This window comes from Colletotrichum godetiae, assembly GCF_030913485.1.
Source record: "Colletotrichum godetiae strain CBS 193.32 chromosome Unknown BDP55scaffold_8, whole genome shotgun sequence".
NCBI lineage: Eukaryota > Fungi > Ascomycota > Sordariomycetes > Glomerellales > Glomerellaceae > Colletotrichum > Colletotrichum godetiae.
Window position 1 is genome coordinate 570736 of NW_026851256.1, and position 26384 is coordinate 597119.

General features: G+C 53.8%; 6 protein-coding genes across 6 annotated transcripts; 1 reads left to right on the plus strand and 5 right to left on the minus strand.

The window, feature by feature from the left end:
• Positions 1-140: 140 nt before the first annotated feature.
• On the minus strand, positions 141-3412 carry BDP55DRAFT_628798 (DNA polymerase phi; the record flags this gene model as incomplete). Its single annotated transcript, XM_060571943.1, has 3 exons — positions 141-1746; positions 1804-2203; positions 2260-3412. The coding sequence occupies 3 exons, from the start codon at positions 3410-3412 to the stop codon at positions 141-143; spliced, it is 3159 nt and encodes a 1052-aa protein (XP_060433174.1).
• An 8556-nt stretch (positions 3413-11968) lies between these two features.
• On the minus strand, positions 11969-13214 carry BDP55DRAFT_712594 (uncharacterized protein; the record flags this gene model as incomplete). The annotated part of the gene is made up of 3 exons (XM_060578211.1): positions 11969-12375; positions 12429-12953; positions 12974-13214. 3 exons carry the CDS (start codon positions 13212-13214, stop codon positions 12044-12046), a joined length of 1098 nt encoding a protein of 365 aa, XP_060433175.1. The 3' UTR covers positions 11969-12043.
• A 2288-nt stretch (positions 13215-15502) lies between these two features.
• Positions 15503-16315, minus strand: BDP55DRAFT_409674 (uncharacterized protein). The gene is made up of 2 exons (XM_060567358.1): positions 16158-16315; positions 15503-16046 (listed from the first exon to the last, which is right to left on the minus strand). The coding sequence occupies exons 1-2, from the start codon at positions 16221-16223 to the stop codon at positions 15744-15746; spliced, it is 369 nt and encodes a 122-aa protein (XP_060433176.1). The 5' UTR covers positions 16224-16315; the 3' UTR covers positions 15503-15743.
• Positions 16316-22909: 6594 nt separating this feature from the next.
• Positions 22910-24784, plus strand: BDP55DRAFT_725644 (rhodanese-like domain-containing protein; the record flags this gene model as incomplete). The annotated part of the gene is made up of 4 exons (XM_060579033.1): positions 22910-23148; positions 23211-23278; positions 23347-23566; positions 23626-24784. 4 exons carry the CDS (start codon positions 22910-22912, stop codon positions 24782-24784), a joined length of 1686 nt encoding a protein of 561 aa, XP_060433177.1.
• A 209-nt stretch (positions 24785-24993) lies between these two features.
• BDP55DRAFT_409721 (uncharacterized protein) lies at positions 24994-25565 on the minus strand. Its single transcript, XM_060567359.1, has 2 exons — positions 25345-25565; positions 24994-25288 (listed from the first exon to the last, which is right to left on the minus strand). The coding sequence occupies exons 1-2, from the start codon at positions 25480-25482 to the stop codon at positions 25163-25165; spliced, it is 264 nt and encodes an 87-aa protein (XP_060433178.1). The 5' UTR covers positions 25483-25565; the 3' UTR covers positions 24994-25162.
• BDP55DRAFT_409741 (uncharacterized protein) lies at positions 25509-26063 on the minus strand. Its single transcript, XM_060567360.1, has one exon. It carries the CDS (start codon positions 25957-25959, stop codon positions 25603-25605), a length of 357 nt encoding a protein of 118 aa, XP_060433179.1. The 5' UTR covers positions 25960-26063; the 3' UTR covers positions 25509-25602.
• Positions 26064-26384: the final 321 nt, after the last annotated feature.

A 26384-nucleotide genomic window follows, 5' to 3' on the forward strand; every position in this document is an offset into this window, starting at 1 on the left:
CCTTCCTTGTACCTCATGAGGCCAATGCTTTTTTCGACGCGACACAATTCCAGATCTTTGTTCCCATCCCATGCCCAGACGCCAGAAACAAAAGCTTTGTATCGAATGAAATCTAGCAGACACTATCCACGTCTTTCCACCTATTTACTCTTTTCAGCACCGCCGGCCGCCTTCTTCTTGAGAGCCTCCTGGTTCCTGCACCATTCGTCCCATGCCTTCTTTATCTCCAGCTGCGTCGCCGAGGCATCCTCCACATCCCCAACAATGGCATCCACAGCAGCCCGGTCACCTTTACCGGCATGGAACACGCTAGAAGCAGCGATCAGGCAGGCAGGCACCGCAGCCTTGGCATGAGACTTTGTCTCGCCGGCCTTGAGCTCGGCGTAGACGCCCTTCAGAACCTCAACCGCCTCCTCCAGGTCCAGCTTCCCGTCTTCGGTCGACTTGCCACTATTACCGGACCTCGCCTTGCGCGCGCGCTTCTGATAGTCCTTGACCAGCTCAAACGCCCGATCAGAAAGCGTCTTGATGGTTGACGTGCGAACAAGCTGCAGCAGCGGCTGCAGAATCGCCAGCGTCGTCGGGCTGCCGGCCTCATTGCGCACAAAGATCTCGAGCAGATCCAGCACGCGCCGCTTAAAGTTGACGACGGACTCCTTGGCCGCCTTGCGCTCCTTCTTCTTGCTCGGCGCCGCCTTTTGGCGCTGCTTAAAGACCTCGGCCAGCTTGCCGTCCAGCTCCAGCATGTCGCCGTCGCTCATGTCCGAGTCGTTGTCCGAGGACTCGGCGTCTTCGTCCTTGTCGAGGCGGTGGCTGTTGAGGATCTTGCCGAGTGCGTCGTCGAGGTCTGCGAGGTTCTGTGCTTCCTCGTCGTCTGCCTCTTCGTCTGATCCAGATCCTTCTTCGTCGTCGTCGTCGTTCTCTTCACCCTCCTCGTCGCCGGCGTCGAGAGCGTCAAATTCTACGTTGGAGTCCACCTCGGCGTCGGAACCAGCCTCATCGTCGGATTCGTCTTCCTCGTCCTCCTCCATATCCTCGACATCCATATCATCGGCGTCGACATCGAAGAGCGACTGCTGTCCCTTGGCGCTCTCGTCGGCGGAGAGGACGTCCAGCAGCAGCTCCAACGCCTTGGGCGAGACTCGGCTAGTGAAGTAGCCAAACACCCGCTGCGAGATCTCGCGCAGAAGCGACGACTGCTGAGAAACGAGGGAAAGCAAGATCTCGACCAAGAACTCAGCAGCACCCTCCTCGTCCGTCTGCAGACGAGTCTGGTACTCCTTGAGATCGCTCAGAAGCTGGAACGCATCCGGCTCCTCGTTGTAGAGCTGGAAGATGGCAATGGCGTGAAGCAGCGCCAGGCCCTGTGAAATCTTGACTTCGTCCGTCGAGCTCTCGCTCGCAGAGGCGCTCTTCTTCATGAGCTTCTCCAATCGCTTCCGCGCGGCGTGAACCTCCTTCTTCATTTCACCCTCCATACGAATGTAGTCTGGGTTGATCGACTGTACCGCCGTGCAAAGGTAGTTGGAGTCCTCAGCCTTGCGCGAAAGCTTGGCAAAGGCCGACTGAAGACGGCTTCTGCTCAGCTCCGTCACTAGCGAGTTCGCGTTCTCCGGGATCCATATGGGCTTGGCATAGGCAAGAGATGTCAGCTCCTGCAGCGCAGGTTCTGGTGCCGAAGTGGTCAGGCGGAAGATGTATTCGATGTAAACACGGAGGTCGAGCTTGACTGAGTTGATGTCCTTTCTATGTGATAGTCAGCATCAAGCTCGAGATAATCTGTAGAATGGGGGTTCGACGCACGATGTCGTGGAAGTCTTCATGACAGGTCCGCTGAGAACCTGGATGACATCCTCGCCGGTCTCGGCCTTCACATGCTGAAGAATCTTGTCCACTGTCTTGCTCTTAGTCATAACATCGAACCGGTACAGTCCATTATTGTTGATCAGGTTGTCGAGAATGATGCCAGTAGCCTCAGGATGCGCCGCAGAAGTCTCCTCGACGACCTTCAAGGTCTTCAGAGCTGCACGGTGAAGGAAGCGGTCTTCCTGGGATGCCTGGTTGATGAGGCATGTCATCAGGTTTCTGCTGAAGAGAACATCTAGGAGGTCGTCGATATCGGCGTAGGTCTGAAGCATCTTCTGGAAGACCAGGAAGCCCCTGAACTTTTGTCCCTCGGTGGCGGTCTTGGCGAAGAAGTTGTCTGTGATGTCTAGATTAGCTTGGTGTCTCTACAAGCTGCACACTCCGAATGCTCACCATCGACAACTCGCTTCCAGAACGATCTGAACTCATCAACACCTGCAGGACCCTTGCGTAGGAAGTGTCGCACAATCAGGTCCCATACGAAGTGCAATTGCGGCGTCCAGTTGGCCTTCTTATTCTTGACGTAGTGGCCCCTCCTCGACTGCTGTTGTTGTTGCTGCTGCTGCTGCTGCTTCTGCTGCTTCTCCACGTCATCCTGCCCGCTCTCCTTCAGGATACTGGCCAGGTCGTTCAAATTCCTCGAAGAGAGAGGATGGTGGTGCTTCGCTTTATCGCCGGTGGTCAATTCAGGACACTGCTCGAATGCGACAAGCCAAATACCGACACCCTCGGGGGTCTTGGCCCAGCCGAGCTCGACCAACTGCTGCAGCACCGCCTCGACGCGGGGGCGGTCCAGCTGCGCCAAGGCCTGCGCAACGACCCATCCGCACTGCGGCCGCAGCCAAATCTTCTTGCCGCCCAGCTTGACGAGCAGTCTGAGAATCTCAATCCATCTGTTGGGGCCCTCCTCTTCAAGAAACAGGATCTTCGCGCGCACGAAGCACTCGAGCCCGAACAGCTGTCCAAAGTACAGGTCTCGCTCCTCCTGGCCCGAAATGTTCCCTCCGAAGCGCGTCCTCTCCATCAACATCTCCAGCACCTTATCAAAAGTAAGGTTGGGGTACTTGTCGCGACACAAGTTTCTGGGAGGGCCGAGGAGTTGGCTGAGGATCTCGGCCAAGACGACGCTGTAGCCCAACCTCGATCCCGCTCTGCCACTGGCGAGACCACGGAACAGTCTCCAGTCGAGATGTCTCGTCAGACACTCCTCCGTCACGCCTTCGCCGTCGAGAAGGCTAGAAATGATGGCGCCGGCGGCCTCGAGGCGGTCCGTCTCGTTCTCGCTGCTGAGGAGGTCGTATAGCTTCGCCTCGCGAATGCGGTCCTGGCCGGTCGACTTCTCGACAAAGAGCTTCTTCTCAAGCAAGATCTTGGGCAGTCTAGTGCCGTTGGAGCTGGTGGCGGTGTCGGCGACATCGTTCGAGTCCGGGGTGTTGCTGCCGTCGGCCGAGGCGTCGTGGGAGGATTTGGCGCGCTTGTTGGACTCGGCGGCCTTGAGAGCCTCTCTCTCGGCGCGCTTGCGCTTTGCGCTCGCGGTTTTGGTCATTGTATAAGGTGTATCCTTTCAATTGCAGCTCAATTGTTTGGTAGAATGAGATACTAAATTATCGTGGAAATTGGCGATATTTTCTTTTTTCTTTTGGCGTTCTCAGGTCGTAAGGCGCATACGCTCTGATCGCTGCCAGGATCTCGTCCAAAAAGTTTGGAGCGTAGAAAGTTCTGCCAAACGTTACCGCCCGGCAAAAAAAAAACGGCTTTGACATTACCTCACCCACGCCCCGCCGATGGTGGGGGTCCCTGCAAGTTTCCACTGTTACCCGCTATGGGTCCATAACTCAATCCTGTGCCAGAATGTCACAGCGAGGTGGTGACATTACCTTATATCGAGGTAGCTTTGAGGGAGAATTTCTCTATTCTTACCTTCAACATTTATTCTACCGTTCTATAGGTTGTCTTCACTTCATCTGTCATCGTTGAGACAGCAGTATCTTATACTTCGCAGTCTCAGATATGAAGCTTTCTCATCGGCATTCACCTACAGCAGTCCAGAGTGTGTGTTTGACCGGCTGTCCTTTCACAAACATCTGGCATCTGGTCAACTATGATATTTGTAATAAAGACTCAACTTGGTCCACGGTATGTCTACAAGTACTATCCACTACTTGTACCAAGATTGGTTGTCTCGGACGATGATGTTTCTCAGATCTCAACTTAGCCCATCCATGATCAAGTCTTGGGGGAGGACATAAGAGTGAGATGTTTCAGACATCCAAAAGAGTGATGTCCTGGAGTGTTTAGGAGACCTGTTCTCATTAAATCTCCTGTCAGTACAAACTGGGTGATCCATTGGTATTGTATCCAAATCCACGGTAGTAACGAGTGAAGAGCACGAACACTAGCTCGATTTGTGCATCGATCAAGGCATGGTATATACATACTACTACCATGCAACTGTAGGTAGTTACTTATGGGGATATTTCGGGCAATGATAAGGTGACTCAGTGCAGAAAAACCTGGGATCTGAATCACTCAACAGAACTGCTCGAAGGCTTGTAAGGCAAAGAAGTGCACCAGATAGCATGAGCAGCGCCTGAAGTGTATATGGCCTAGTGGAGGGAGTTAATGCCTGGTTTCGGCAAGGAACGTAAGTTCGAACTTGGTGGCCTTACATAAAGTCACAGTGAGCTCATTTTTGTCATTCCCCTCGTTTCATTCTTTTTATACAGATCTGTTTCAATCTGGAACAAAAATTTACTGATAATCAAAAGACCAAACTGATGTAGAGAGCTGTGAGGCCGCCCATGGTGGAATGTCCCTTCGTGAGGGTGAGGCATTCAGGCCGACGGGACCATACCAAGAAGGCAGCACATGAGAGGTATCCCACGCATCAGCAGACGTAATAATGTGGATGTCTTCACCTGCCGAAAAGAGCCCACACTCACTGAAGCATCAGAAAAAGTTTGGACGGGACGACCCAGAACTCCTTTACGTCAGATTAGTCAAGGGGAAGTGAGAAGAATGATGGTATTCGGATATCAACGTTGTATGTGACAGTTAATTCCCAATGGTAGACCTGTGAAGTAAAATTCGACCTCGCAGTCGTTGCCGTTTATCTGTTGAGACGACTCTTAGATACATTCATGGCGCCTACCCGACTCACACTTCTCCCCTACTTCATACGCCAAAGGCAGATATAGCGTATTTCAACTCAACCTCGTTGGGGATCTCAGAGGACAGAGGGTCAAGGATTCAATCATTTCTCTCGATGTTCGAACAGCACTGTTTTCTGATAGTTCCTGATCTTCTTCGCCCCTGAAACTCCGTTAAATCGGCCCCAGAACCCTTCGCTTGTTACGTTTTTCTCCCCATCCCCGTCCTCGATGTCAAAACTCACCGAAGATTGAATCAATTTCATTTACGATATGTCCATTTGACCAAGAAATGGCCGCCAATCCATCGTCTACCACAATAAGTCAACGAACGGCCTGTCTCTTAATTCGCCGTCTTCGTCCGTCTCTTGCTCAGATCTTGGAAATACGAACCTTTTCCCAGAGCGGTATTGAAAGTTCCTACATCGGTCCCCGAATATCCATTCGTCGCGAGTCCATCTTCCTCAAGTCTATTCGTCTAACTCTCTGAACACCCTTCCTGTGATACGGACCCAGTCAACTCCTACTTGGACAAGATCACGTCCCAGACTCTCTCACGCAAGCCACTCGGCACAGGTTGCATGAATCGGACGACAGTCAACTAACCATACTCTAGAGCGCGCACTCATTCAAAACCTCGAACACTACCCCTAAATCACCTTTGAATCTCTTTCCAGGGTGACTCAGAATCTTTCCCGTGTAGCCACAGGGTGGAGAAAACCTCTGTCCAAACTCTTGAGGCGAGGTTACTTCGTATTATCTAGGTAACTGTCAATCACTCCTTACAGAGTGATCAGCCCATGCCACGCATTTTCCCGAGCAGCGAGATCCTTTACAACACTGAGGAGTTTTTACGTCAACATCGCTCAACCAACTCTAGCCTACACCTGCACCGTGAAATCACAGGCAACAGTAAAAGGAAAAGACGCCTCTTGTCAGCCCTGACCCTCGAATCGCTCGGTGACAGCAGCAGAAGGAGAGGAGACCAACATAAATAGCCTATTTCTTCCCCGTATTGGGGCGGACATCGTGAAGTCAGCATCGTTGTTGAGATGTAGAGATCTGCGCCAGCCGCACCCAAATTACTGCGCTGCTGGTGAGTTGGGACTGAGGCCGAGGACCAGCTTGACGATCTTCGATACTTCCCTCTTCTCTGAAACAGAAATCCGTAATCTAACTTGAGAGCTTTCATCAACTCTTGTGGTATATTCCACACAGAACAAACAACACTTGCTGGCCAGCATCATCTTAGGGCGTAAGGTAATCTATCTTACCTCACATACCTTTGTAGATCACGTACGTGGGATGAGTATACCAGCAAACCTCCTGCCCACCAGAAGACCTTGTCAATCGTCATGGATCAACTTGTCATGTGTGTCTCTCTTGCAGAACTGTACCGTCGTTGGTGGAAGCAGACTTAAAAGACTGGAAACCCACGAGCCGAGTTCCATATGCTCGCTCCAGTTATCACATCAAGCTGTCACAGATCTCACATTTTATAGCTAGGACTCAGGCCCATTCATACACCAAGAAGAGCTTCACGAGATATCTATGTTGAAAAACCCCTCCTCCACGCCGTACTCGCTCGTCATCTCCAGCTCCAATCTCCCTACTCCAGACAGAACCAATTACCCAACTCAACCCAACCTCCGGTAGCCATGGCTGACAGCAGCAAACACCGGCCGACGATACCTCAACTCTAAAGCCGACTCCGACGCCGAACAGGGGATCCAGCCAGTCTACACAGCGGTCCAAACACCAACCGGAACTCGAACAATCCAGATCTCCCACCATCCAACCGCTTCACCAAAACAAGCAAAGAACCCCCACCGCCGATCCAAGGTCACCTTCTCGCACCAAAGAACCCCGTCTAGATCCACAGTCTTGCAATACGGCGCGGCGCTCGTTGAGATGCTCAGGGACGGAAATGGCAGCACAGCAGATGGTCTCAGGGGTTGAGGCAACCATAGTCTATTTTAAAACTCCTCACCATAGACAAGTTTCCAGAACGATTGATCCCGATGCAGGATAAGTAGGCATCACGCCACCAAAAGTCCCAGCTTCACCCTCTTACGAACACCTCACCAGTATAGTAGAAAGACACCACTAGACTCCAACCAGCCGCCGGTCTCCCACTCTCCTCAAACACCCCTAGAGTGCGCCATCCGTCCATGCTGAAGATGGTATTCTCTCCATCGCATACAAGATTCCCGATGCTGATGCTAAGATAGTACTACCAGCAAGCCCCCCCCTAAACCACGCGGAACCCGACTCTCCCTCCCGCAACCACATCGTGCCATCTTGCACTCGCTCCCGCTTAGTTCAGGAGAACTCAGGGGAAAACAGGATTCTCGCTGATCGCATCGTCCTCTACCTCAGTGTCCAGCCTGCCGCCATTCCAGGAGCCGCCCGTCACACCGCCACACTTTTTTCTTTGTCTCAACCCTCGTGGGGGGGAATGTTTGATGTTTTAGCTCGGAGGGCGCCATGCCCGTTTTCCATGACCGCTTTTGTGACTTCCCGTCCGCAAGGAGCCCTAGGGACCTAACCTACTCAGATGCCTTACCAAGGGGACTAATGATGAAAGCTTTCCGACTTCGAGCCAAGATGGACACGCCACAAACGCATGTTAGTGGAGTGGCGCCGTCACCAAAAAAAAAAAAAAAAGCAGTCCGCCGTAGCGGGACTGCAAGCCTCCCAGATCCAACTATCAGACGTCGAACGGTACTACTCAATAAGCTCGAGACGAACAAAGAAGAGGAGGGAAAAACCAAGTCGTGCAACACGCTCGGCGTCCCTTGGAAATAGGGGTCTGCCTGTACACGTACCGCATCAACCGCAATGACAAAACGGGGGACCGGGAGGAATGTTGCGGACATTAGGTCGCCGCCGCCGTCAGAAACAACTTTGCACCAACGCGGACTTTGAATGGCGGCTCGGCCGGCCGGTCGATTCATACCGGTGCGGCCGTGGCGGTCTCGCCCGATGTGTTTCGCTGCTTCTGTAGCCTGGCAAGCCTGGGTAGAAGGGGAAAAGGATGTTTGAGGTCTCGGGGATGTGGGGGAGGGGAAGAACAAGACAGTCAAGGGCTCAGAGGCGAGAGAGAGATAGAGAGAGAGAAGCGAGCACGCAAAAAGACCCTGGTATTCCTGAAGCCGTCGCGGGAGACCGTGGACAGGCCCGTCGGACAATTGTTCGCCTCTAGAGGCGCAACCTGGGTGGCTCGAGACAAGGGTAACATTCGCCTAGCAATGGCGCGTGGAATCAATGTGACTGGCGAGTTTCGGATGCCTTGTTGGTTTGGGATGTGTGAACATTGTTCAAGGCATTGCGTTGGCTCACACTCTCAGACGCAAGAACGGCGGTGGAGAGCCTATTCCGGAAGCTCGTTCATCCCGACTTGATCCTGCGGCATCGGCTGGTGGTGCTGTTGCTGTTGCTGTCGCTGGCTGGCTGCTGCTGCTACTACGGGGGACCTCTACATACTGCTGCTGCGACATGGACCGGGAAATGGAAGAGTCAGGTCAGACCCGTCCGTCAGACGGGCACCAGAGCGAGCATACGGGCCCGGCTCACCGGGTGATATCGTTCGTTTCAGACATCGGTGCGGGTTGCCCTGCTCCTCCAAGGCATAGGTCGGTAGTGTCGGTAGCTGCTATGGCCGGACAATTAATGAGAAACTATCAGTCCCCGGTCCGCATGCATGGCGACATGTTTCGACCCAACTTTGGATCTTCGTATCGCATTAGCCGAGGGCTGAGGAATCGTTCATCAACAAAGTGGGCGAGGTATCCGTGAGGTCTTGGGAGCTTGGGTCCTTGGGAGCTGTTTGCCTGTGGTTGCTGCGCCCCGAAATAGAGGTCCCCTTGATAGCGAAAGCGGGGAACCCAGTCCCAAAATCCCATGCTCTCCAAGCAAGTCCAAAGTCAGTCTCAGCCCAGCAACATCCAGTGGTTCCGGGGTCGGTCAGTCAGACTGTAAGATAGATAGATACTCGAAAGAGGGGTGAAGGAAGCGTGAGAGAGGAGCTGTATCCATAGAGTAAACCCCGCCTAAGCTGACACCAAGATCCTTCGCCAGCCTTGTCATCATGACGATATCGTCAGCAGTTGCATAGCGGCGCCTCTCTTGTACCTATTGACCCTCACAACCCGGGGGTCATCTCGACGGATTCTCGGCGTCAATGATGTGATGGTATCCGTTCTTCGTAGCCGCAGAAAGAAAGAAATCGGAGTTCGTCCGTACGAGCCATGCTGAGGGATGCCGACTCCACTGAGCCCCCAAACCTGAGCTGAAGCTCCGCTCGGACGTTCCTGGTTCCTGTCCCATCAGCACGTCCCATTCGAGAACCCCGTCGTCGGTCTCTTCTTCCCCCACTACCACACCACCAAACGCCAACCTTGAACCAGGTTCGCCAACCGGACCGTCGAACCAGCTGCCAAACCGGGATGACGGCGGCTAGAGACGTCACTGCTGGAGACACCATCCTTGGGGGGAATCACGTGAACTAACACATGACTTCGCGTTGGAGCCAGGATTCGGAAACAGGGTCTGCAGGGGCCCATTGTTGACATGAATCGCGAACCCGCAGTTTGTAAACAAAGTGGCAGCCAACGAGAAAGAAGAGCGAAGAAAATTCCCCTCACTCGAGTATGAAGAGTGGCTTGTTTCCCACCCGCAGTGCAACGCGCCCGCGCCGTCAGCACCCGCTTTCGTGCTTCACCATAGCCGTACCAACGAGGACGAGACAAAGAAAGAGCTCCATAACGGCGTGAACGGCACCGTTTGTGCATTGGACTGGATCCAGGCTAGAAATGATCCTCAAACGTTCAGCCAGAGACTTTGTGAGCAGGATTTGAGCGACGTCTCTCTGCTTCTCCACGTTATCCATGGTGAGCCGCGTAAAGGATGTTTGATCGTGGCTTTGGAGGGGTCAAGGGGCAAAAGAGGGGAAGCTCAAGCAGCAACGGCTCTCTCTCTCTCTCTCTCTCTCTCTCTCTGTGCAGTGTGCGTAAGTAAAGCTGAGGAACGGGAGAGGAGGGGAAGAGGGGCACGGAGATCCGAGGGAGAGGGAGGGGGACAACGCCATCGCGGACTCTGTCACGCGGCACTGACTGCTGTGTCTATGCCGGGCATGCGACAAGGCTTGCAAACCTTCTATCAATGTCAAATCCAAGCTGAAAGTTTGGCTCTGACAGCTTTCGAGTGCAACGGGACGTCTCATTGGATTGTTTCCGATGCCAGTCTTCCCTATCATGCATGTAATCTTCAATAGCGCGAGATGGGCTCATCAATCCAAGGCATCACGGCGTGGTAGCTCCGACAGCCAAGTCTCGTGCGCGCGAATAAACAAACAAGGCGAGCCATCCAATCCTGTTTCTCGTTGGCATCCTCACTCGTTTCGGTCAAGCTTGACCGACATGCTGTCGTACGTATGAGCGACCTCCCTAGGTGATTGGCACTGTTTTTGTTGTTGATGGGGACGACGGCCGTCGTAGATGCGGCCCTGGCACTGGATCCAGTAATACCCATGGCCTTGATGCTTTGAATTGTGCAAAATGCTCCAGAAAAGAACGATGTGACCGCATAAGAATGACGGCCCGGTTAAGCAGGATCTCGATACACGACGGCGAGGCGAGCTCTCTGCCTTGGGGGAGGGGCCGCAGGCCGGGGGGCTGTTCCTGAGTCTTGACGATCACTGCCAGGCTCGACCCCGAGAGGATGACGTCTGTTTTAGAGCCGGACTAGACCGGCCAGGTGATCGGGGCGGGAGGTGCGTGATCGATGCTTTTTACATCGAGATGGCCCACGGGGGTTTCTCGCACCGCCCTCTACGCCGCCGCCCATATCTGTACCAAGTTCGGATACGCAAGCCCAACTTGTTAGCCTCATAGTCATGGATGATGGCCAGACCTTGTTTTCGCGATGTGCAATTGCTGGGTGAGACCATGTCCTGTGGCATGGGAAGATGCCTGAAGACCATGTTTTTGTTGTGCCCATTTCTTCTCGAATTTCCTTCTCGCGTCTGATGAGTCAAATCGCGATCGGGCTATATGCGTATTATCGCAACCCAATGTTTGTGCGGCATGCCTCCGTTTAGCTTATGTCAGTAATTCTCCGACCGCATTGATGGAGTGGTTGTGTTGGGGTTTCGGTCACTTCTTGGTCCTGTCCTAGCCCCCCCCCCTTCGGGATCGGGCGATGCTGGATACCGAGTCTTCGGATGATTCATCCGCATTTTGCTGTTTGAGCATCTTACACACTCTCAACACCTGCTCCAGGAGTAGGTCCCGCTGAACTGTTCGTGTTGAACCCGGGTTGGCGTGAAGCTCGTGCGATTGATAGAGCAACGCGAAAGGAGACTCATTTTGTAGTACCAGGGATGTTCTCCATGGCGCCAGGCGTAACGCCGTAGCTCCCGACTGTCGTCACAAGGTTTGAGGCGCCCTCCAGATAGTTCCAAGACGGCCCGTCAGATCAGACAAGCTCGTCAAGGCAGTTTGCGTCAGCCACTGTCAGTGATCATTTAAATTCCTCCGGCCGCCTTCACCGACGGCCAAGTGCACTTGCCTGTGCACCCGCTTGGACTTGAAGCTGACGACTCGCAATCACGACCCCAACGCCAGTCGCTAGTGCGCCAATGGCAGCTGGTGGCTTGGAATCGGGAGGATGAGTGGGCTGTGTGTAGCCTTTCGCTCGTCGTGTATCCGGACGGCAAAGTATCCGCAGACTCGTCGCGGGGTTCAAGGGCTCGGTGAATAGGGACACGACCCATAGACGATTTTTTTTTTTCTCTAACCAAGCAACCGCAGATTGGGAGCGGAACAAGACAGGGTAGGCTGGCCAATATCAACAGGGTTGATGATAGCATCGGCCCTTTAAGCGAAGTCAAGAGCTTTATGAACGTTTCGTCCATTCTTCGAAATCAAGAGCCTCATCCATTGTTGCGCAACCCCTGGCCGGATGGAATTCTTCAGTCCTATTTCGAGACCGACCAGATGACCAACTTGGTCATGCTTACAGGAAGTTTAGCCCAAAGCCGAAAGCCGGCTTGTCGATCGAGCTGATGACAGAAGACGAGCTTCCAAGAACAGTCCAAAGTAAACAAAAGGTCCCCTACAGTAAGACGACGGGCGTCTCGAGGGAGCTGGGGATGCTGCATGGCGGTCGCCAACGAGAGGGGTTCTTCTTGATTGAAACCTCTGTGCACACGGGAATATGACAAACATGCCCTTGGCCGGGCCTTGCAAGTGGAGCACTGAAGCTTCAAGCCAGGATTCTGCCGCTGCTGATGTTGTCATGTCGTCCCAGAGGAAAACGAGAGGCACGAGAGCCTGTATCATGAGCTTCTTCAACCCCACTTCGTGAGTCGTGAGTGCGTAACTCGTCCTGCAGGAAGCTGGAGCATCTCACCGTAGACAGCCGCGGTCGCCGGGGGAGCTTCGACCCTGTGGAAGCTAGGGCGGGCCGGCCAACATGGCGGAGCATCAGAAACATGGCTGTACTCTGGAAACCTGGACTGCATATGCAGTAGCTGCAGCAGCTTGACGCAGCCGGGCCATCTGTCCGCAATGCAAAGTGCAGCTCTGCATCCGAGGTCTCCATCTTCATCGACTATCCATCCAAACATATCCGTACTGCACAGTTTCTGCATCTGAGCCCGCATACGCGCATCAACTATGCAGCACATCTGCAGCCCACCGCGCGGTACTCTGTAGGCGGGGGAACATACTTGTAGTATGGGACTGGCGCCGGTCTTCGCTTGTCCCGATTCCCCCATTGCGTCTGTTGCCCCGTCGAACAAATCCACGAGACGCAGAAGGATCCAAACTGACTCTGTGTCGTTGCAAATAAACATCGGCCGCTTCTGCGACCATGTCGCAAATCGGATAACCATCATTCGACCTTCATCTCCCCAGCCGCCGGCTTCGGATCGGCCTGACCACTGAGCGAGATACACGTGCCGTTGTGCGATAAATCGATGTCTCTATCGCTGTCCCTCGATGCACGGTGCTCATTGTGGAGATGAAAGACTGAGCGTGCCGCTTCACCGCCGGCCGGTCTTAGACAGACTTTGACTGGCATCTGGCATCTGGCAGCCTTCAAGACCCGTGCCCTGAACTCTGGTGTGAGGTTTCGCGCCGTCAATTCCGCATCATTCAAATGCTTGACCAGCGCCGCTGATGTTGGCGTAGCCATTGATCACCGGGCAAGCTGCCATTCGTCCGTCTGTTCGCCAGCCAGTCAAGCCAGGTAAGCCAAGACCCAGGCCTAGACCAGCTGGATGGATCACTACCAGGGAGTCGACATGGACAACCGGGGCAGGACTCGAACTCTGTTGCGTTGCTCTGTCAGAACGCTCGTTGTCAGTCATCATCTCGGTGCATCGCCTGGTCCGGGTTTGGTGTCTGCTAATATTCCGAGCTCCAGCTCCAACCCCAGCTACCAGGCCGAGCTCGAAGCTCCAATAGAGCTCCAACAAAGCTCCCTTACTGTGTGTCTCTTTTCTCCCCAAGCTCCCAAGCTCTTACTACTCCGTACGCACCAAGCTCCATCTGTGCGTACTGTGTATCCACTTGCCTTCCGAAACAAGATGCCCTGTGAGCCAGCTGTGCCAGCGCCGCAAGAACCGTGTCTCAACGCCCACCAGACCCTGTGTTTCTGCTGTCAGCAGTGACTGATAACGAGCCAATTGCAACGCCGGTTCGGTGTGAGCAGGAGGCTCTGGCAGGTCCAAATTATTTATTCGAGGACTGCGGTCAGTTTGAGGTTTGGGTTGCACGGGACGATGTGGCAGTGATAAGCAATCCTAAGGTTCCCAGGTAGGTAACGAGAGCGGAGCCTAGCCCAACACGCACTCACATCGCACGAGACAGAAGCCGGGGCCAGGACCGGGGTCACGTACTGGGCCGATGGGCGGGGGAAAGCGAGGGATTGCCCTAGGCCTGGCTGAGAGAGTTGAGAACTTGAGGCAGAGCGGCCGAGAGCTCTGGCCAGTCGCGGTGGCGGAGATGGAGGTGAAGCCCTGCGAGCTGCCGATATCCCCTTGTCGGACCCCAGTCAAAGCCCAGCTGATCCCAGCCGATCCCACGTCTTCAGCCCAGGGCCGGCCCCGTTGGTTGCTGTGGGGAGAAGATGACGATGGGGGGTTTTACCGGGTCACTACTTCTTTTTTTTCTTTCGAATTTTCTTCCTGTCTTCGGAACCTCCTTTTGGTCGTTGCTGTACCATTGCTGAGATCCGCTTTGTGGAGGTAGGGTCTTTGGAGCAAATGGGAAAAAAAAAAAAAAAAAAAAAAAAAAAAAACTTCGCAGACATGTTCAGCTATGCCAATACTTTTAGTGTAAAGTCTCACGACGCGACTCTGTGAACTAGCCCATGTGCCAGATCTGCCATTTCTCGGCTCTCGTCGTGCGGTGCGGTAGAGGCCGAATATCTCGGCAGAGCCGGTTTTCCTGAGGCTCGGGCCCCGTTGCCTGGCCGGACAGCTGGGCCGACTAGATTCGCTTGGAGTGCATCAGGAGTGCGAGATGGAGAATACGAGCAAGGCCACCACACATGGTCGACACCCAAGTCTACGTCATTGCTGCACTTATGATTCCTGCAGCCCTGACGTTTTGACCTTCTGTGCATGTCACTGATGCGGGCCATTGGGAGGCCATCTCGAGGTCACCCAGGAATGCTCCTGTCTTGTGTATCTGTAGGAAGTGGAATGTTGAATGAGTCCGAAAAGGGTGTTACAGCCAAGGTTCTACGTCCCAAAGTAGCGAACAATTGTACTTTGCCATCTCTATTATTGACTTGTTTGTCGACAGGATATGCCTGTGGATAATTGGCGGCCAATAAGCCACTCACGAGTTTTTGGCACTTCGAACCTGAGCAAGAAAAAAAAAAAGCCTGGCAAGGCCCGTAAGCACCACGCCATTTGATTCCAACCTTGTCTCAAGCAAGACCCTTCTCGCAGGCTACGACCCGGCAACCGAAGAATGCAGCAAGGAGTCATTTAGGGCCCTGAAGTCTCACTTCAGTTTTCTGCTGAGGCCCCGAAAATGTCGTCGCCTGTGTCCGCCGCACCGGAGGTGCCTTGCAGCGGCAGCATCAAACAGGTCTGGATTCGGGCATATGCCTCCAGGGGGCGTGGTTGCTTGGTACCACCAGGTCCGAGTAGCAAGCTTGGTGTGCCGTGTGGCCTGAACGGTGAACCCAAGCTGAAGGGATGACGAGACGGGCAAGATTCGGGAGATCATGGGCGTGGGAGCCCTGTTCGAACCCGCCAGGCGTTTCCGTTTCTGCGGCTGCTGTGAGGTAGCCTTGCCAACCCTGTGTTGAACATGAGGATAGAGGTCGCGGTCCAGGGTCTTTGGACGAATGAGGATGGAAGCAGCACGATTAAGGTGCAGGAAGCGGGTGACATAAGAGGCAAGGCGGCGTCTGGTGTAATTGCTGGCTCCAGACCCTAAACGCTGGTAGGTCAAGCAGCCGGTTGCTCAGAGCAGGGGATAAAGTCAGTGTGCTGGCAGACAGGCGACAGACAGGAGAGACAAGCCGCTACTGTCTTGTCTCTGAATGCTGTGTCCGTAGCCGTATCTCTGTGAAGAAGTACATGCTCGCAAGTCCAGTGCACTGCCGAAATTTTAGGAGGTGCTCTGTAGTAAGGCACACCATGAACAGGGGACTGGTAAGTAAGGCGATACGCCAACTCACCGCTCATTTCCAGGCTCACAATGATCACTGGCGGTGGTGCTGGTGGTGAAGTGCGGCGCGGACGGCGGTGCTGAACTTGATCTGATGGTTTCCCGCGCCGGGCGATGATGTAAGTCGAGGGTCTAGGCCCACTTCTGCCAAGTGTTGTTTGCTAGTGCTGGTGGAAGAGGCATTTTGGAGAGATTTCGGAGGTGACAGTGTCCAGCTGGCAGGTCGGCTAGCATCTTGAGCAACCCCGTGGACAGTTCGAGCTGACTCTGTCGATTCGGTTCGAGGGTCGTGTGAAGGGCGCTTAGCAGTTGGCTTCCCGGATAGCCTAGCGCCAGCCTAGCGCCAGCCATCAGCCACACGGAGGCCATCGTCGACTAGATACCGTAGTTCACAGCCGGGGCGACGGTGAAGTTGGTCTTTAGTTGATAGAAGAGGGGGGAGGGGTACGAGGACGATGACCGCGGCCGTTGGGGCAAAAAGGGACGAGCGGGAGATGGCTTGCAATGGACGCATGTCGTTGCCATATGGATGGATCACGGGAGGCGCGTGTAGTTGGTCCTTTGCACGTCGTCTTTCCCTGTGCGCATCTTTTGGATCTCGGATTACAGTTCAATGGACTGGTGGTGCGGTCGTATCTACTACGTAGAGAATCCTCTGTGATTTCCCTCGGAGCTGTGCTAGAGCTGTGCTATACTCAATGTGCTGTTGTCGGCAAGGTACTCGAGTCGGACTGGCATTGGGATTGCGTCTGGCTCGTTGCACTAAGCCAAGAAGACAGTCGAAAGTTGATACCGCTTTTTGCTGGCCCCGGCGCTTCTTCGCAAATGGTACTGTCTGGCCGAAGGAAGGGAGGTCCAAATTAGTCCGATTGTCCAACAAGTGAACAAAAGTATTAGGCGGAGCGCTTACGGGCAATAAGTCGAGGCAGAGGTGCGGCATAGAGAGGCTTTGTTCGAAGGTTGGGCTGGATTGTATGAATGTTTGAGCTTGCACAGCACTAAGAGGAAACGCACAAAGCACAAAGAGCACAAAGGAAAACGTTTAATTCATTCAACGGGGTCGGAACCTCCCTTGCCTTAGGTTGGTTGTTCCTGGCTAATAGGTATAAGGGGGTAAGGTAACTGCCTTAATGGAAATGGAAGGAAAAAACTTCCATTGGATATCTTCCACTTTCCGTTTTAGAGTAGAGCCTTACACCTCAGGTTTGGCCATTACGAGGCAGGAAAGGAGTAGGTACCTTACTGTGTAATTAAGGCGAGTAAGTACCTGCCTCAATATCACTTACAGAAAAGGTATGGACACAGTATGGGCAGGTAGAGGTCTGGAGACTTCCAGGCTCCTTCTGTTGCTGTGTGGTGTGGGAGAAGGAAAGAACGTACCGCAGTCAAGTAGTGGAAGGTACCTCCCGTCACTCCGCACTCTCCTCATGGGCCCCCGTAGGTAGCCTGTAGCATCTGGGTCGGCGCCGGGTCCGCTGCACGGTTTTTCTTCTCTTCATTTTCTCTCTCCCTGCAGACGGACCACCGGGCTTCAAGACCCTTCCACTGGGCAACCCGTTCTTTTCCTTCTCTTCCGCCTCACTAAATGGGGAACAGCGGGGATCAGAAAGGGTTTTCTTGACGATTGGTATCACTATGGTCCGGGTTGCGGATCAAGCGCTGCAGCAACCGCAACGGGTCGACGGGTCGAACATCCAACGTGACACTGGTTTGATCATTGATGGCGAGTTGACTGGATCCCGTTCCGAAAGCTGCCCAGCGACCAGCTCCGGGTGTCTCCAGTTGCTCCAGTCCACGGGTGCACCGCACACCACAGACCACCCCGCGGACCACTGATGAGGGACTCAGGGACGGTATGCTATGTGCTCACAGACCAAGTTGCGGACAGAACATCAAAATCTCTTCTCGGGGAGTTTCCAATCTAACGCCAGACAGGAACATGGCCGGTCGGGTGGGTGACGACTGAGCACGAGAACCACTTTCAAAATTGAGCTTTCTGGAGACCGCCTCCGATCACTGGAGAAGAAGACCAAGACCAGACCGCACAAGGCCTCGCGCTTCTCCGTGTCAAACATATTGGCCTTCTTTGGCGCTACCGATACTACCGAGTCAACGGGTTACGGCGTCGTACCAAGGAGAGTGTGCGTACGGAGTACGTGCACTGAGCGTCGGGCCCTAAAACCTCCTAGCGACTACACTTACACGGGAAGCCCAGCACGCCAGCGAGCACGCCAGTGGAGGTTTGCTCACGTTTGGGGCGGATGGAGAGATGGAGAGAGCCCCTCGTGCCCCTGACGCCTCATCCGATAGAGCATGAACTCGACGCTCCAGGGCGAGTCGCCAGCCGCCAGCGGCCATCAGTGGGGGGATGGAACACTCAGGCGAAGCCGCTGTAAATCCGTCAATTGTTGCGGCAACCGCCTGTAAGGAGGGGGAAAGTTTTTCAGGGGATTGGTGCCAAAGTCGAGGCCCCTGTCCGCCGCAACGGCGTTGTTGGGTGCCTGAGTCGTCGAGGGATGTTCGTGGAGTCCAATTCAGCTCCTCCTCCCCCTGAGGGTCACCAGCTAGGAGGGTGGGAGGCCCAATTACAGCGTTGGTATTCGTACGGCTTCACGTACGGCGTCAGGTACCTCGTGGGAAGACAGGGCGAATGTGGGCGCGGGCGTGGTTCATGTCGGTAATGCTGGGTGGATTTGGGGGTGTGTGCCTGGAAGAGACATGTGGACGGATACCTACCTACCTGTGTGTATTCCTCGCAGATGTGGTGCCTGTCACTGGTCAGTCTTCTCCAATCTCAGCATGGCGGCGAGATGAGGAATTACTCGTACCTGCTTTTGGGGGGGCCATGACTTACTGGATGAAAATGCTTGTGCTGGCTCTAGCTGCTTGTGCTGTGCATCGGATCCGAGGGGCACCACAAGGGCAAAGCTGGAAGCGCATTGGCTGAGGCCTGGCGGAATTTGGTGCGATTGGCACGATTTTGCTCGATTTCCTCATCGTCTTGCTGCACAGCACAGATAACCTTTTTGCTGTTGCGCATTACCTAAGTTATGCCCGCTCGCGGCTTTTCCAAGGCAAGGCACCGACGAGCTGGAAGGAAGCTGAGGGGAGAAAGTCACAACCCTGCCCTGCTTCTACGGTACGTATCTCGAGCCACGTGCTCTTTGGCTCGGGTCGTTCTCATGAGCCTTGCCTCTGCCTTGGAAGCTTCTGCCGTCCGACCATTTGTTTTTATTCTGGAAGACTGACAATCGATCGATGGTTACCTCCGAGAGAGAGAACCAGGCGACGCAGGGCAGCGGGAGAGAAAGCAAGATATTCTCAGCTCAATGACCACACACACACACACACACACACACATAGATTGTTCCTTGGCAACGTGTAAAGTGGGGGGAAAGAAGAGTACGAGGAAGAGGAAAAAAAAAAAAGGTACGCTAGAATAAGGTGCGGATGTATTACCAGGAATGGCCCTGTGTAAATGGCCAGCAAAGTCCCAGAGAAGGACCGTAGACGAGAGACAGACAGGGCCATGCCATGTTTCTTACGTCCAATGAGCATCAGGTTGAGGTAAGGTAGTGTGGGAGTGTACCTTGTGCAGCGCATCGATGCAAGCTGGCTGCATCATCATTTACTCAGTGACAGACAGTCAGAGACAAGTCGAGATAGAGCGAGAGACATACATCACACAGACGCCGAGAGAGAGGGAAAAGATGCAAGCCCAGACTGCAACTGGCAAACGGCGGAAAGCAAGTAGAGAGCCACACAGAGCCTAGAGGCAAGGCAGAGACACATGGGATCCATCCATCTGCATCTTTGGTGTCTGCATCTCCATCTGGTGCATACACCTCCCTGTCGTCGCCGTCCACCCAGAAGCTCTGATGCAGCTGCAAGTGCGCAGTAGCTGCAGCAGCAACCAAATCTCCCCTGACAACCAAGTTCAAAGTTGACTTTCAAGTCGCGGTAGGGGAGGAGGGGGAGCACAGGTTTACGCGCAGAGACAGAAAGATCACCAAGGAGGCTCCACGACGAGGAGGGGGGGATGTCCCATCGCGAAAAACGGTACGTACTCCGTGCTGGCTGTCAGATACGTACTTGGAGAAGTAGGTACGTATCTATGAGAGAGAGAATGACGGTACGTACAGACAGCCATGTACCGCCCCCTTGGTCGTTTCTCTCTACACTACCTTATCCGCACCTTGGCTTCACTACTACGTAAGGTATCCGTAGTCTGGGCTGGTCCCCCCCGTTTGGCGCTTCCCTGTTCTAGTGTGTGGTTCTGGAGCTGATGGCTCATGTCATGGCTGGGGGGGAGTTAGTACCTGGTTCTGGCGCTGGTTGCTGGTTGCTGGTTGCTCAGAGAGAGAAGTCCAGCATCGGACATGGCATCCAATGTCGTAAGGCCAGGCCAGGCCAGGCCAGGTATCCGTACGCAGTAGAGAGCAGGGCAGGGAAGGGCAAGGCAAGAAGCGAGACGAGGCGAGCAATTCTGGAGACAATACATACATGGAAGAGATACTTTGTATATCTGTATAATGTGAAGTACTGAAAGTTGCGTAGGAGGAGTAAAAGAGTGGAGGGATATCGTCGGCGGTTGCAGTGTGCAGTGCATGACTGCTATGCTGGTGCTTATGATGTCTCTCTCTCTCTCTCTCTCTCTCTCTCTCTCTCGTTCTGTACACAATAGCAATACCTACCTTTCCTTCATACGAAGAGTACGAATACTGTATGGATGCTTAGTCCCGGCATGTCATCTTGTACCCGTTCCTGTCTCGTTCCTGGTGGTTCCTGTTCCAGCTTTTCCAGCTCCAGTCGTGCGGCTTGCCCATCCATCTTGACCATCCTGGGCTAGCAACAACTGACAGTGACATCCCCATCCCAGTCAAGTCTCAATCCACCCCGTCGAGTTGCCTTCCTGGACCTGGTTCAAGTTTCCATCCACACACCCTCTCTCTTGTCTCTGTCGGTCTCTCTCCCGTCTGCCGTTGTCGTCGTTCTCTGGCTGGCGTCTCTCTGTCTGGTCGTCGCTAATACTCTCTTCCCAGTCGGCTACGCAAAGTAGTGGTAATGGTGGTGGTAGTAGTAGTAGCACCGTTGCTGTGTGCGGCGTATGCCTTGGTCCATCCCATCCACATCCCATCCGGACTCCAGACTCCAGAGAGGGTGAGCCTGGTCCTGCTTCTGGTTGCTTGGTTGCTGCTTCTTGTCCCATCCTGTCTTCCTGGTCCACCCCCCATCCCATCCCAGGTAATCCCATCCCATCCTATCCCCAATTCCGTCACACACACCTCACGGCTTGCACACCACACCTCTCACACACCACACACCATGATCCATGGTCCATGGTTCCAGAGACTCAGAAACACACACCCAGTTCACATCCCATCCCATCCCATCCCAAATCCATATCCATACTTTGGCTCACCACCAGTCAACCATACACACACACACACACCACACCTTCATTCAAAAACCTCTAGTCTCCTCTTTCTTCCGACCTCTTCCCTCCCTCTCTCTCTTCTTTCCCCCCCCATCCCCGACCATAACCACCAACGGTCCGACGGTACGGTAGGTTTAGAGAGTTACGGATACCTTTATTCTTAGGTTCATCAGAGAGGTTCAGTTCGAGGAATCTACCCAGGTGTCCAGGTCTCCAAGGTCCAGCCATTCTCTACAGCTTATCGTACTCAACGTGCACCCCCAATCCACCACACCCACCAGCAACCACCACCGCCAACATCTCACGCTCACGGACTACACTATCCCGCCCTCCCATCGTATCGCATAAACCCGTTTTCTGTCGTCGACTACCACCATCGTAAACTCAACTCGACGCCGCCCTTTCTGTTGGCCAGTCCACACACCCAGGAAGAACCACCAAAACCAAAAACTCAACTCACGACTCTTTTCTTCTCTGATTTTTCATCTTTCTCGTTGTTTGCTCTTTCTGCATCTGTTACTGCTGTCCCCCCTTCGTTGGGCATTGTTGGTATCAGGAAGAAGAAGAAGAAGACGGACAAGAACGAAGCAAAAAGAACAAGAGAAGAAGAGGAAATCAAGACTAAGGCTAGACGCTTGGGAGAAATTACTTGACGTTTTTCTCTTTCCCCGTCCCTGCGCCGGCACTAGATAACCCCAAAGGCATTGCACTCGTTTTTCTGTCATTGCTTGTCCGGTGCTACTGCTGTACACTCGGATCTTCGCCTTCTGTCGCTACTCAGAAACCAGCAAACCAGTCCTCTCACTGCCAAAGACACACACACACACACACGCACACGCTGCATCTGCGTCCTGCATCGTCTTTGCATTCCTTCCTGCTGCTCGGCCACCGAAAAAGTGTAGCTCGAGCGAAGAACTAAAAAGGGTCGTAGCCTCCGAAACGCACCTCACCTCGACACCGACGCCGCACTGCAGCTCCCGCACCGCACCGCATTGCTTTGCTCCTGCTCCGGCACCAAGGATTCAGTTTCTTTTCGGTTGCGCCCTTTCTTCGTTTTTTCGAGAAAGACGTTCCATGCAAAAGGCGCCTCGCTCCCACCTCCAACCACCCGCCCACCTTTGTTCCCTTGCACCACCCAAGGCCCATCGTGGACCTCCGGCCTCTTTCGCCCCCCACTCCCCAAGAGTTAGAGACGCCGCCAACGACCTCGAACTCGACTTCGACTTCGACTTCGACCTCGACCGAGATTCCCTGGGAGGAAGAAGAATACGTTTCATGACTCGAGGAGAAATAGGACGGATTTTATTTCATCCTACGGGTATTCCAATGTTGCTTGCTTCGACGCAATAACGAACGGCCAGTCTTTTTCGATCCCAGCTGCATTCTGCACGCACCCTTCCGAAAAACCTCACCCGCCGCCGCGAATTCCCACCCATCTCCGCCAAGCCAACATCGACGCTCGATTCGACATCGAATAAGCCTGCATCACCACCACCCCCGATTCATACTCGCCGCGACGTCTTGTTTCCCTCTCTCTATTGAGTAGGCAACGAATAAAATAGAAATTCATCTTAGGATTTGCCGCAACATTCGTTTATTGCGGCCTCTTCTTAACGATCGTCCCTCTTTTTTCGTCACGACATATCGAGTATCGTCTTGGACGCAGCACTCACACCAAAATACCCAACACCACTAACACCAACCACCACACCCAACAAATACTTTTCGCTCCCGACGATCGCTCTCGACAACCACCCGCAATCATGGAGGCCTCATCACCATTGGCGGCTATGCACCGTCCCATGGCAGTTCCTTCATGGGGAAACAAAGATCTTTTCCGTCCTCGTCCCAACACCTTCGCCGGTGCTGTACCCATCAGTCTGCGCGAACACCTTCACAGGCCCGACAACTACTTCAACGTCAAGGACGTTCATGGGTCCTCGCCTGCTGCTAGCTTGGCCGCCGATCTCTCTCAGAACTTCCGTCTGGACACCGAAGCGAGGTACGATGGCGTGCATTCAATGCATTTTGGAAAACCAGTCCAGCTAATAACGTCCCATCTAGTCCCAAGTTCCCCACACCTCGTCGTGCCTTGTTCACATCAAACATGATGGGTGATGCGGATTCCTACGGTAAGTTGTTCTTTGGGTTGCAGCGGAAAAGAGAAAAAAAAAGGACGGGGAAGCTGATGTGAGACCAGAATACGTGACTACGCCTCCTCTGCCTGAATCGTCACCTGCCCACGACTTGATGGATGTCTCGCCGTTGCCGCACAAGCTCCCGTTCATGACCCAGATCGCGATAACGTCACCGACCCCGGGATCAACCCCAACCGGCGAGGACGACGAAATGATGTTGGATTCGCCCGCCCCCATTCCTCGGCAGGCGTCGTTGGAGCCACCCAAGCCACTGGTAGCCGAGTAAGTTTGATTGCCACATTCCTCCTAGCTCAAGGGGTCGCGTCTAACACCAGGGGCAGACGGAGAAAGCCAGCTTTGCGCCGGCCTTCCTTGACTCGGATGAAAGGCTACTCGACTAGTGGCGTTCCCGGCCGTTCCAACACAGACACCCAGCTCCCCACTTTCAGATTTGGTGAGAATCGCTTGACGCATATGAACAGCGCAATGTCCCTGGGAGAATGCTTCGATGCCACATCACCTCCTCAAGAACGACGACCTCAGACTGCGAATAGCCCTACTCCTGCCGTGCCTGGTGCCATTCGTCCTCGTCCTCAGTTCTCCAGCCTCTCTGGTAACCGCAACAGCCCTTTTGGCAACGGTCACAGCCGTCGCCCTTCCAATCCCTTTATGCGTCCCCGCAAGCAGTTCCGTCGCTCTTTGAGCATGTTCGAGCACCCTGGCGATGTCGTCAAGGCAAAGTCAGAAGGCGGCGACTCCTCGCCAACTACCCCCGAATCTGTTACCAGCATGGATGCCGATGATGTGCAGGAGCCCCTCCTGCCTCACTTCCTCGCCGATGACCCCACCGACACCATTCCCAGGATAACAAAGGCTACCATGATTGATCTCTTGGACGGAAAGTACAGTGATAAGTTCGACCAGAAGATGATCATTGACTGCCGTTTCGAGTACGAGTACGATGGAGGACACATTGACGGAGCTGTCAACTACAACAGCAAGGACCTCCTCGCCTCCCAACTGATCCAGCACCCCATGCAAGGAAGAACAATCCTCATCTTCCACTGCGAATACTCTGCGCACCGCGCCCCCATGATGGCTCGCCATATCCGCTCCGAGGACCGGACTGTCAACGCGGAGCACTACCCGCGACTCACATACCCTGACGTGTATATTCTTGAAGGAGGATACAGCGGCTTCTTCGCCGAGCACCGTTGCCGTTGCTATCCCCAAAACTACGTGGAAATGTCGGACGAAGCTCACCAGCGCACCTGCGAACGCGAACTTGGCCGCCTTAAGAACCCTCGCAAGGGGTTCGGCAGAGCGCAAACGTTTGCCTTTGGCTCGCGCGACTCTTGCGTAGACCAATCACCCACTGCACCCGCGCGCCCCAGTAGCCTGAGACCCAGCATCAGCTTCCGACAAGATCCCATCGCCATGATTGGCAACTCTCCAATCCTCGGCGAACGATGCCATGCACGACGCATGGCGTCTTACTAGCACGTACATATTTGCGCACCCCTCCCACCCACTGTCTGCTGCACATTGTGGAGGGGTCATCTCCTTGCTTGGCAAGGGGGGAAGATCGAGGTCACCGCAGACCTCGAAGCTGTCCATTGCTTTGTCGACTATTTTGCTCGACATCCCTAATAGGGCGAACCACAGCAGCCTGATTGTCGATGTTTTTTCGCGTCTCTTCCTGCACATGTTCAACAAAATCCCCTATTCGATTCGACTGCCTATATTCCGCCCTTAACCAATCCGGACTACACAGCAGCTTACGCTCACGGCCGCGATGACTTCAAACATTACGCTAATAGAACTTGTTATGAGCCTCGTTCTGCAACTTGAACATACAACAAAACCAACAACCCGGCATTAGACGCATTTGGCATACTTGTCCCCGCATCGCCTCGATATGGTTGTTCGGAGTCCACTTTGGATCTGGCATCTTGGGGTGGCTCCCTGTCGGCATTTTACAGCATTGTCCTCGGTTTTTTGTTTCTTTTTCCTTTGTCAAAAGACTTCTGCATTCCGCCGAGGAGGATGGTCCAACATACACACACACAAACACACGACAACACCGCTTGTCTGTCTCCACAGATTCGGACGCGGGAGCATTTCAGTATGACGTCTCGGTCTGTCTGCTCTCTGTCGGAAACTCCATATATCCTCGGAGCATTATTTCGGACCAGCATCCCCTCGGCGGACCCTTTTTCCTTTGTGCACAACTCGGTCCATTGACCATCTTCACCTGATACCACACACTTTTCTATCCACACGCCGGAATACCCGACATCCTTGTCATCGGATGACACTCACAGACCTCTCGACACCCCGTTCCCTTTACATTTTTTCAAAACAAAAAAGCCCCACGGACCTTTTTTTCTCCGATGGCTGAGCTTATGGAGGACTCCACCTCCTTGTGTATATTGTAGGAGTAGCTGCGACAGACGCATGCAAGGAGCGGAGAAGCTATCACAGTGGATGAAAAGCAGTTGCTTGGGAATGCCTTGTAATATTGGCCAACGGGGGAGATGGCAACTGCAAGCTTGGAAGCTGGATTGGTGCAATACCGGCATGGGTGAATCCATCGCCTCTTTCTGTACAGTACTGGCGATGCAAAAGAAAAAAATTGCCAAACCAAACACCAATGGTTCCATGGTCGAATCCATTGTGGGCTAGCTCATAACAATTGAATGAAAATACACACAAACAATCAAATTAAAACACGCTCATCATTGCTTGGACTCGTGGGACACGTGCTCAAGGCGCGGCTGTGATGGTGTATGCGCGTGTGTATGCGCGAGCGCGTTTGTCTGAGCCTCTTCTCCCAAGTCAAGTCCCGATGATTAGCAAGGCCCGTTGAGATCGCACCGGCTGATGGGCTGGATGTCTGTGCGAGTTCGAGGTCCGAGGTCTTGTTGTTCGTCCCGACTTGTGGATAATAGTGTTTCGAAACTTGGGGGGCCCGGGTCCCGAGTTCTCTTCCCCCACGGACGTCAGGATGATCAGGAGTACCCCCGCAAGAACCCCGTTTTGTTTCTTTTTAGACTTCGTATTGAGGCTCTCTCTCTCTTTACTCTTAGAAGGAGAAGGG

Coding starts and splice junctions, on each gene's coding strand:
- BDP55DRAFT_409674 (XM_060567358.1), bottom strand. CDS start 16,223: ATGCGTCCATTGCAAGCCATCTCCCGCTCGTCCCTTTTTGCCCCAACG. Junction 16,047..16,157: donor CGGCCGCGGTCATCGTCCTC/GTACCCCTCCCC, acceptor GGCTGGCGCTAG/GCTGGCGCTAGGCTATCCGG.
- BDP55DRAFT_409721 (XM_060567359.1), bottom strand. CDS start 25,482: ATGCTGGTCCGAAATAATGCTCCGAGGATATATGGAGTTTCCGACAGA. Junction 25,289..25,344: donor TGTCGTGTGTTTGTGTGTGT/GTATGTTGGACC, acceptor CAAAGGAAAAAG/AAACAAAAAACCGAGGACAA.
- BDP55DRAFT_409741 (XM_060567360.1), bottom strand. CDS start 25,959: ATGGATTCGACCATGGAACCATTGGTGTTTGGTTTGGCAATTTTTTTC.